General features: G+C 38.5%; 1 protein-coding gene across 1 annotated transcript in view; it reads right to left on the minus strand.

Moving 5' to 3' along the window:
• The window catches only part of SPIRE1 (spire type actin nucleation factor 1), a gene marked incomplete at its 5' end in the record, with an annotated part of 44,917 nt that extends 35,039 nt beyond the window's left edge, over positions 1-9,878 (minus strand). The window contains 2 exons of the mRNA XM_029084619.1: positions 25-108; positions 9,753-9,878. Coding sequence (XP_028940452.1) covers positions 25-108; positions 9,753-9,878 — 210 coding nt within the window. The remainder of the gene's footprint in view (positions 1-24; positions 109-9,752) is intronic.
• Positions 9,879-10,968: the final 1,090 nt, after the last annotated feature.

Here is a 10,968-nt window from a genome sequence, read left to right on the forward strand (position 1 = left end):
ATCAATATTCAATTTTTGTCTTACCCAGTCAGCATTTTTTAAGTCATCAAGATCTGTGCTGGATTCATCACTTGCCTCTTTGTCCATTTCTTGAATCTTCTTCAGATTCTGTCAATGAAAAGAAAATGACTCAATAAATGAATGGTAGCATTACTCTCAAGTAAAACTGAAGCTTAATATTTGACATCTGTTGAGTTGGGCATTCTACTGAATGTTTTATGACTTGAATAGCAATACTGTAAAAGTAACTTGAAATACTATTTGAATAATTCTCTTAATTGAAAAGTGTATCTTAAATGCTGGGGAAAAAAAGCTTAAGTTTTGAGTATGAAAGTACTTCAGATAATAGCATGCCAGAGGAAAAACTATACACAGAAATTTAAAAATTCCTAAAATTGGGCTATGTACAGAAAAAGACCCAACCACCCAGCACGTCTGTTAAGCTGCAACACAGAAAATGTTACCGACTTGGTAAGGATCTCATTCATACCAAAATTACTGTTATTTGTTGAACTCAAGACAGCTCATTTTTGTAGAAGGAGAAATTCTCAGTAAGTTTGTTATAAGGAGAAATAAACTATGATAAATCCTTTAAAATGAATAATGACAGTCTTGCATGTATATTCAAATTAAATAATCTGTATAACATGGTTATAGATTCTGAAATCTGAGTAATAAAATCTTGTAAGGAAGAGAAATAGATCTTTCAAAGGTTAAAAACTGCTATTTACGAACAAGATCAGATCATGCAAATATGGAAAAGATTGTCTGTAAAGGGGAAAAAAAAGCTTTCATACTAACAAGAATATGAAAAATGGTAAAAAGTTACAGCAGACCAAAGAACAGGCAAGCCTGCACACAGACAAATGCAAATGAAAGATTTTAAAGGCCGCGGCTTTACAGAAATGATCTCATACACATAAACAACTGCATATTCAAAATGCTACTTTTTTTTTGTTTACTTCTGTATAGAAAAGTTCCGGAATCAGCAGTACAAACAAGTTCTCAACATACCATTCCATTTTTACAGAGAGTTTTCCATGAAATCTTTAACAATGTTTAATTTGATCTAAGTACTCACTAATGTATTAAAAATGGATAGTTAAATCCTGTGCTAACTACTTGTTGATTTTATAATACTAAAGCAACAGGTCAGAGATCTGACAGATGTATTTATTTATCAAATATCTTTTTCTCACTTTTAAGCACTCAAGCTCTTCCTTTAAGGCAACTGAACAATCAGTCTCAATTTAGTCTTTGAGCTTCCCAGAAAACTTAAAAATAAGCATATTTTGTTAAAAAAAAATATTCCCGGAAGTAGTTCTAAAACTTCCAACATTTCAGTGGAAGAAATGGAAGCACAGGAAGAGTGCTTAACTTGCACATTTAACAGAGTGCAAGTATCTACCAAACCTGGTTACAGAGATAGCACATGTGAGTCAGCTACCACAGAAGTTTTGCAAAGAGAGCAGGTGGATTATTTATTGTCTTATTTAAGTAACACATTTGCTTTCCTATCAAAGGAGAAATACTACCATTGCCCTATAAAAATAAAATACATAATTTACAGGAAGACTCTAAAAACCCATAAATCATCCACACTACTGAAGTGAATATATCATGGGACAATGCAGGAACATTTTGGCATGATTTGCAGTATCACCACAAGATACTCAAATGGGAAAGAATCGCTTTTTGGAAACTTGTGTTGGTCCTGTCACTGCAGTCAGTTTGACACTTACAGGCAATCACTGTTTTCCAAGGGGAAAAAAAAAGAAAAATTGAAAGAAGTAGTAACATAAAGGTTTTACTTATGTGTATTTTGCCATTCAGGGTTTCTTTTTTTCTGTATCATACAGTTGCAGTAATCACTTCAAATATAGTATCTGTGAACTGCAAATTACTTGCTTTCTTGCACACCGCTAATATTTCTTGATGAAGTATAGCCATTGCCCATCTCAGCAACCATATTCCCTACCATAAATTTTACTGGGCTGGTTTACGCCCAGAGGCTGATGCCTTTGACTGACATAAATACTCCATGAAGCTAAAAAGATTACAACCTGTTTTTCCTAACAGCAGAAAATAAGAAGGGGAAAAAAAAAACAAACCACAAAAACTGAACAGCTGAAAGATCTTCCAAATACGGCAATCATCTAATTAGTTTCTCTGGAACATAGCTAGAGGGGGAGTTTCTACCTGAGAAAGTACAGGTGTAAGCGATGCTGGCTACCAGGCACTGGAGAATTGTAGGAGCAAAACCTGCCAGCCAAGAGATAAGTCTCTCAAAATGGAGTTTTATGATACAAATGAGCTGATACAAGCACAGCCTCCTGCCAAAGCCGGGCTCCCCATCTTAGTGCTGATTGCTCTGGCTGCTGCCCTCGTACCAGCATAGACACCCATTTCATAGGGATAGTTCATTCTGCCCCCAGTACCTGACACAGACCCCTAAATGCAGCTCACCATGCAATCAGAGAAGAAGAGTAGAAAGGAAAAGAATTTCCATCGTTACAGAACTTAGAAAGCTTTGGAGGACTGAGGAGAAAAAAGAAACAGTAGTGGTCTATCCATGCAGCCAGTGCTTAGGAAGGTGCTGCTTAGAAAGGAATAAATGTGACAAATTCTTATGTTTAAACTTCTAGACTAAATGAAATACTATCATTTCCCTCCAGCACTCCCAGCCGGCATCAGTGGGTTTCTGCATCCGTTTCAATCGTAAATTATGGAAACCAAAACATTTACAATACAAGAGACCATTTGTCAGAACTTAACTGTGATTCAAAACCTGGAAGCAACCTCAGCTGCTATAGTCACTTGTACTCACCCTTGGGACAACAGCTTAAGAAGAGCTATTACAGTACAATAAATACATGGCCTAAATGGGTTTCCATTTCAGAAAGCAGAAACATCTTAAAAGGGTTTTTCTAAACGATCCCAGAACCTCAGACCCATGCCACAGACCTGATTCACCTATTACAGCCTGGGCATTTGTTCAGGAAATAAGGGTTGGATGTGTAGGAAGTGAGTGTTTCAAAAGCTTTGGCTTTTTTTAAATCATTAGAGCATTTGGCCATTTTTAAAAAAACCCTGCATTTTGTGACAAAAGCTAGTAATAAAAATACCAAATGTCTTCAAACGTCTTGCTGCACTATTAAAAGCAGGCAGTTGATTTGCTGCTGCCGTGTCCCACATTTGAGATGCGCTCTCCCGTGCTCGGTGACAGATGGGAGTTTATATAAGACACTTGTCAGCACAGCGTCAAAGACTCGCTTCCACAAAAGGCTCTCTAAAATGCAACGTTTTAATGAAGACTGTCTCGGGAATACAGATCTGGACTTTGTCTTTCACCAACTGCAGAACATAGTCTACTGCAGTTCCCAGATTATAATTTGTGTGCTCATGTAAGTCACTCCTGTGCTGCTATTTGCAAAACTAATAAAATATTCTTGCACCTCCAGACTCAATTTAAAAATATGTAACTTGCACATAGGGCAAAAACTGCTTTTATATATTCAGCTATCCAACTTGGGTTTAAATTCCGTGGGCCTGGCTAGCAGCATTACTCTGATTCTTTGAAAAGACCCAAACCCCATTTAATTCAAATGTGGAAGCAGAATCAATTAGATCAGTCCCTGAAAGCTTCCTGAGTGGATATCAGACAAAGTTCTTCAGATATAGTGGTATGGGTCAATGCACTTTGCTCAGCTCTGGAAAGGGCAATAGTCAGCACACTGCCTAACAGAACTGTTTAAGAAGAGGCAAAAAAATATAAAGTTCCTAAACTGAGGGATCAAACAAATCAAAATGGGGCTGCTTGCCTGACCACAAGACGGTTGCAAAAGCGGAGTCAATGGAAGCCTAGAAGTGTACGCAAAAGTGAAGTTGCAGAAGAGAGAAAAGTTTGTGAATCAATTTCTTTCCCCAGCTGTACTTTCTGAAAATCCAAGCAGCAGGGAATTTAACAGGTCTTACAGTCACAAGACTATTAAGAGTAACTTGGCTAATGATCACATTTCCAAAATAAGTTAGCCATTAACACTGTTTAGGTACCTATTAACTACCGTTATTATCATATTTTGTACAATTAATACAGCAGTATAGCCATGTTAAATGGAAAGTAACACATGACTTTTAATTAACTGTTTTCCAATTGAGTCTTTGCATGGCATGAAACTAGGAAAAAAAAGAAACAATTTCATTTCTCCTCATGTACTTAATTAGAATTTGTATGTTTACATTTTCGTACAGATCAGATTTAAATAGATCCAGGCAGACTGAAAGAATTGTTTTTACATCAGAAAGGACAAAAGTGAAAGGCAATATGATTTAAAAGAACAGTATGAAGACAACAGATTGGGAGCTTTATCTGTATTCTACCAAAACCTTAATTACAAGGCATACTGTGGATAATGAAATCATGGAAGAGTGTTTTATGAACATGGACTTTTACTGCAATTGAAGATGTAGGCAATTATAAAAATATATAAAATCTTAATTAGTTTGGAAGGAATATTAATTTTGATGCTTTAGGGTGTACATAAATCTCTAAAAATTCATGAGATATGAATCAAACCTACTGCAGCAGATTAAGACACATCTGCCTACTGGACACTTCTTGTATTTTACGCTGGCCAGCATCACATGGCGTCTTTTAGCACCAGTTGTGCCAGTTCTGGAGTTTATCACCCACAGCCCACTCACCAATGCTTAACTCTGCTACAGGCTGGCATCATAATTTACTGGTACCACTCACAGAGTGGTTGAGGGTGGAAGAGAGCTCTGGAGGTCAGCTGGTCCAGTCTCCCTGCTTGAGCAGGGCCACCCAGAGCCAGTTGCCCAGCATCAGGTCCAAAGTTGGAGACTCCACAGCCTCCCTGGGCAACGTGTGTCAGCGCTCAGTCACCCTCATAGTAAAAAAGTGTTCCCTGATGTTCAGAGGGACCCTCCTGTGATTCAGGTCGTGCCCATTGCCTCTGGTCCTGTCACCGGGCACCACTGACAAGAGCCTGACTCTGTCCTCTTTGCACCCTCCCTTCAGGTGTTTATAGATGTTGATGAGATTCCCTCTAAGGCTTCTCTTCTCCATGCTGAACAGACCCAGGTCTCTCAGCCCCTCTTCATCTGTGACATACTCCAGTCCCTTAATCTGTCTCTGTGGCCCTTCACTGGACTCTCCAGTATGTCCATGTGTCTCTTGTACTGGGGAGCCCAGAACTGGACCCAGCACTCCAGGTGTGGCATCACCAGCGCTGAGCAGAGGGGAAGGATCACCTCCCTTGAGCTGCTGGCAACACTCCTCCAATGCAGCCCAGGACTCCGTAAGGCTTATTTGTGACAAGGGCACATTGCTGGCTCACTCAGCCGTTAAGTGCACATGGAGCATTAACTCCAGTAGAAGGCAAGACTGGACAGTGACAGGGAGCTGAGGGAGGACTAGGGCTGATATGCCCTCCATAAAGCAGGTACATAATGTACATAGCAGACCAGATGGATCCCCAGTCTGATCCACAGCAGCAATTTCTGCTTTCCTATGCTTCCATAGTCTCTCCCTGTCCCTCTAAGTCACACTTGAAACCATTTCTGAGCAATGTGCATGACTTTTTCAGATACTCTGCAGCAGGAACATTTGCTTTCTCTCATGGACATCACTTATTTGTGCCTACAGTTCTGCCTATGGCTAGGTACCAACAAAGGTGATCTCAATTACTTTTGGATGATCCTGAAAAAGATTAATCTTTTCTTTTACATGAGGTCCACTTTTAGTAGATATTCAAACTATCTCATCCTTCACCACACACACACGCATTTCCTCCTCCTTGTTGATATTTTCCCCCACACACAATCAAAAAAAGGGGAAAGATCCTATTTTTGTGGAATTTTCCTATTGCAATTTTAGAAGCTCACTGCTTGAGACGAGAAAGGAGCTGGACTCCATTTTTGTCATCAGCTGCAAATGCTTAAGCAGCAGGACGTAGAGTTAGGAGGTCTTGGCCCACTAAAAGACCACTTCTGGATGGCAGCAGATGGTAGCCGGGGTGGATCTGCAGCAAGGGCACCTTTCACAGAGCCTGAGCAGCATACAGATGCTGCCAGCAAGCTGAAAAAAACACCGCAGTAAACTTGCTAGAAAAACTTTACACTGCAAAAAGACGCAAAGTTAGATCAGATTAGTTAACTTAATTTCAGCCCTACCTTTGGAGTTGCTGCTGCTATTCCACAGAAATACTTATTTTTCCTACTGTTACTCTATTGATCTTAATTTTTTTACTATTGCAACAGTGGCATCACACCTTTCTCTGCTCTGGCTTGAGTCCTGTCCTGTGCATTTCATTCTTTTTAAGAATGGAAGTATCATCTTCCTGTCTGCAAGTCAGCTTTACTGCTGACCTTTCATACACAGGGAATCAGACTGGAAACAAAAATCACATGGCATCAAGTACGTGACAAAGTGCCCAAAACATTTTATTTGACATCCATTTAGATGACCTGAACAGCTCACTCATTGCTTCATCATTTCTGATTAATGCACTCACCCAAATGCATGCCAGTAAAACCCTTTCTGAAACTACGCTCCATTTGTTATATGACAATGATGTTCATGTGATAGACTGGAGAGCACACGACTACTCAGTATCTATATTAGTAACAAAACATATTACAACCCTATAGGGCTATCCCTCCTGCCTCCTATCTATCCTTCATTAAATCCTGTAACTTTCAAAATCCTGACAAGTTTTTATAGTGCCAAATTGAAAACAGCATCACAGCAATACTTTTTCTGCCTCTTTCACAGTTCATTTCCCTTCTAAACCCATCCTGAGCTGTGACATAAGATTGGTCAGATTTGGTCCACTCCTGCCAAGTGAATTTCTGCAGATAAAAATTCTCCTTCTTCCACTACAGTGAAATTTGTTGTTTAAGGGCCTATGGAGCAAAAACTATGAACTTCATATACCTGGGAAACAGATACCCAGATGCCATCCAGTGGCCCTAGTAGGAATCCAAGGAATTTGAAAGTGATTTTTATTCATAGGAAAGTTATTTTACATAATTTTAGATAATTTTCCCCCCTTTTAAGTGCTTTTAATTTCACTTTGATCTAACATCCACAACTGTCTGAGGGACTGTAAAGGAAGATCTCCAAATAAAGCTGTCAGGTTTTGAAATAAACTAACAGTTTAAAATTCCTGGCATCTTTAGTGTCACAAACGATCTTACACACTATAGGTTTTTTTAAAATTGGAGCTGATGTATATAACTTGGGGTTCCCCCCCCAGTTATCTGCCGATGCAACCGCCACAAATGCATGACAGCAAAGTGTCCTTACTGAAGTATTAAGTGTTTCTCTCCCTTATACCCAATACTCATATGACAATAACAAAATGAAAGGAAAAATGAATTTATTGACTTGAATTGTATTTAACTGTATTCTTCATGAATTAAGATTCTTCTATGTGTTTGCAAGAGAGAAGAGCATATAAACAAGACTACAGCTTTAACTGGCATAAACCTAGTGCTACCATATGATTCCTGTTTGCCTCAAGTATAAACTATAGAGGTCATTTTAAAATGGAGAAACAAGACTTAAAGCATTCCACCTTGTATTTTTTTCATACCTATTTTTTCTTTGTATGCTAAATTATTTTCAAAATTAAACACATTCCAAATCTATAGTTGGATAAAAGCTATAAGAAAGCATAAAGTACATTATAAAACTAAGGTATTCAGATTCCAGAAGCTGCTTGTAAGATAATTTTCTTGTATGCCTACTGGGGGACTGATCCAGACTAAAATGAAATCAAAAGATCAAAATTCTGGCCTTGGTTACGTGCAGCAATAAAAGTGTTACTGATTTCAGTAGGGCCAAAATTCCATTTACAAGGATTACTTCCTTTGACCTAAATGTACTTTGAATCAATCCCTAAAAGACTTTGAGAGGCAAACGGGTTTTTTTCATTAGGGATTAACTCGCAGTATGCTCTATGGTGTGATCAGACGCTGTTGGTTTTTTTGCATCCAGTTACAAGGTGATTAAATAATTTGCAAATTCAAAACACCCCTCTACTTTTATTTTTTTTTTAATTATTATTAAGACTTAATTTTAATTGGCTATAAAACACAATATTTTACTTTAACCTTGACAACGAAGATGCCTTATTACTGCTTACTGTGGCCAAAATGTTCAATAACTATTTGAAACATAATTCCTCTCTGAACAGAAAGAACTCCAAAGGGTCTTATCTTTGTTAGCCTCAACATGGACACAGCAATAGCTCTTAGTTGAGGTGGTCTCTCAATTAGTATATGAAGTGGTCAGAACACCAAGTAGCAGTCAAAAGCTAAGATGTGAAATTAATGATGTCAGGCTTCAGGAGACAGATTTAGCACAGAGACACTGTAACCTGTCTGCTCTCTCTATCAGGGGCATTGGATGCAGCTGAACTGTAACACAGGCACTTTGGAAAACAGGTGGCTCCTCAGCCATGCCGACACTGTCAAAATTATCCTTTTATGATACTGCTTCAGTTGAAAAAATTGCTTTCAGTTTGAGTAGCTCTGTAGGAAAAGTGGAGGTGAAACATGACCCTGTGCAACAGAAAAACATCTCTGAAGGATTCTCCCCCTCAGAGGGATGCAGGAACAAAAGACAGCACTCGTCTCATGCCTCTGACTGGTTTGCATTTTCTGCCACCAGCATGAAGATAAAAGCTCTCCTGTGCTGCTTTGAGCCTCATCTGACCCTTTGATGAGCTAATTCAGCTCATTAACCTGACAAGGAACTACTCTTTTTTTAAAATTATTTTTTTATTTGCTGTGTTTGTTTTCTAGAACCAGATGAAGGAACGCAGTGGGAGCATTTGTGCGTGAGTGGAACAGCTCTGCTTCTTTCAGCAGCAAAATTTTTAGATCAGCTTGTAAAATATTATCCTGCTTTTCAAAGATACTTTGGATCTTTACTTACAAAAGAAAAGAAAATCCTTCAGAGATTTATTAAAAAGAAAAATTATGAAAGTGTCATTACTTGACAAGTTGGCTTTGGTCAAGAAACCAGCTTCAAGAAACATGTTTCCCTTCCTGCCCTTCTCCTCACCCACTGGTTTTCCAACGTAACCAACACCCCCACTGTGTTAATACAATTGTTTATGGAGCCATTCTTCAGGCTGAAACTATCTTCACTAAAAATCATTTGCCCACCCTCAAAGTTATTCTTCAGCCAGACCATTTAATTGCAGTGGTTCATAGGCTGGTCTTTCAGTCAACAGTAACAGCCAAGCAGGTAGTGAATGTAAGCATCGTGACCTACAGGCAGAAATTTTTCTTTAAGTTGGCTCTGCCGTGAAGCCTGTCTGACAGACAAACAAGCCAATCATACATCAAAGGTAAAGGAAGCTGCTGACTAGGGACAAAATATGAGCAAGAAGAATCTCACATAATTCTCAGCCAAAGACAAGGCATAAGAAGGAGCTGAGGAATGACAGGAAAAGCTCTGACACCTCACAACATCCCTGAAACACCAGAGTTTTTAGACTCAAATGCATTGCATACACACATGCAGGAATGGATTCATGTGTGCAATGTGTAACCCTCCAAGAAAAACTTTTATTTTACTCCCAAATAGACAAGTCACAATTCATAACAATTTCTACAAGACATTTATAAAAGGTTACAGGCCAAAAGAAAGACAGTCTACCAGCTGTAGAACTGTTCTCCCTGAACACTACAGATAATTTCCTTCTCAGACTGCTTACCTCTTTTGCACTTTTAATTTTGGCCAAGAAAGTGTACAGTTCCATTGTTTCTGCAAACAGAGCCCGACATACTGCTTGATAGTGGTTCGGCGCCTCTGATCGGGTTGGCAGGTGGGCAGCACACAGCTAGAGAGAAAAATAAATAGCACTATCAAAAGAATGTCCCATTGCTTTCGCTAATGCTACGGAGCATGAGATAACATGAAAGGGAAAGTAATGGAATATTTAGGGCACAAAAATCAAAAAGACATTTAAGTTTAGGCAGAAACTGAGGTGTATTTACTAAACCTTCAGCTACCATTTATTTTATGAGAAGAGTTCTATAAGGACTGTAAGGGGACTGCTTGACCACACCCTGGCAATCTCTGAAAACCAAGACATTGACTTTTCATTAAAAAAAAACCAAAAACCAAAACAAAACAAAACAAAACAGACATTATTGTGAAGGGGGAAAAAGCAATCTTGCAGTATCAAATGTTGGAAAAACATACTTAATTCAAATAAGCTTTAACATCGTGTTGTTTAGCTTCCTATGAATGTGGAAGAGAACTGTATCCCTACCAATTTACGAAAGGATGGAAGGTGAAGCAAGGAAAAAAGTAAAGTGGAATCATAAGCTGAAACTCCGATTTATTTTAAGCAGTACAACAATTTTAAAAATCAGCAAGAGCCATGGAAGCACAGGTTTATTGCTTTACCTCAGACATTCACAAACATTTACAGACACAGCTGCAGCTAATACAAAGAAACACTGATAGGTATTTTCATATATGCACCTGCAGAACTATAAAAGCCTACGCACATCACTAATAATCCTGCACAACTACTGTTAAGCAGTCAGTCAGTCCAGCATTGCTTTTAGAGTAAATCATTCAGCTCCATTAAATCATTCAACTTCAAGAGAAGTTTCACTGAAACCAGCCTTTACTTTTCCAACAGAGAAACTGAATGCTACTAGCAACATCCAGCTTCTACTACTGTAGAACAGCTCAGCACTGATAGTAATTGTTGTAATATCTATTTCTTACGTTTCCCCTAAGTCAAATCCATCACCTGCAAGTATTCATCACAAAAAAACTTGGCTGGAAAAGGACAGAACAAAATAACATATATAATTTGTTCCCTAAACAGTTTAAATCAGAAAAACCCCAAAGCTCAAACTAGAGCACCTGTATCATATATCATACTGGTGTATATATTGAAATGAAACAAAGTC

This window comes from Antrostomus carolinensis, unplaced genomic scaffold, assembly GCF_000700745.2.
Source record: "Antrostomus carolinensis isolate BGI_N321 unplaced genomic scaffold, ASM70074v2 scaffold26104, whole genome shotgun sequence".
NCBI lineage: Eukaryota > Metazoa > Chordata > Aves > Caprimulgiformes > Caprimulgidae > Antrostomus > Antrostomus carolinensis.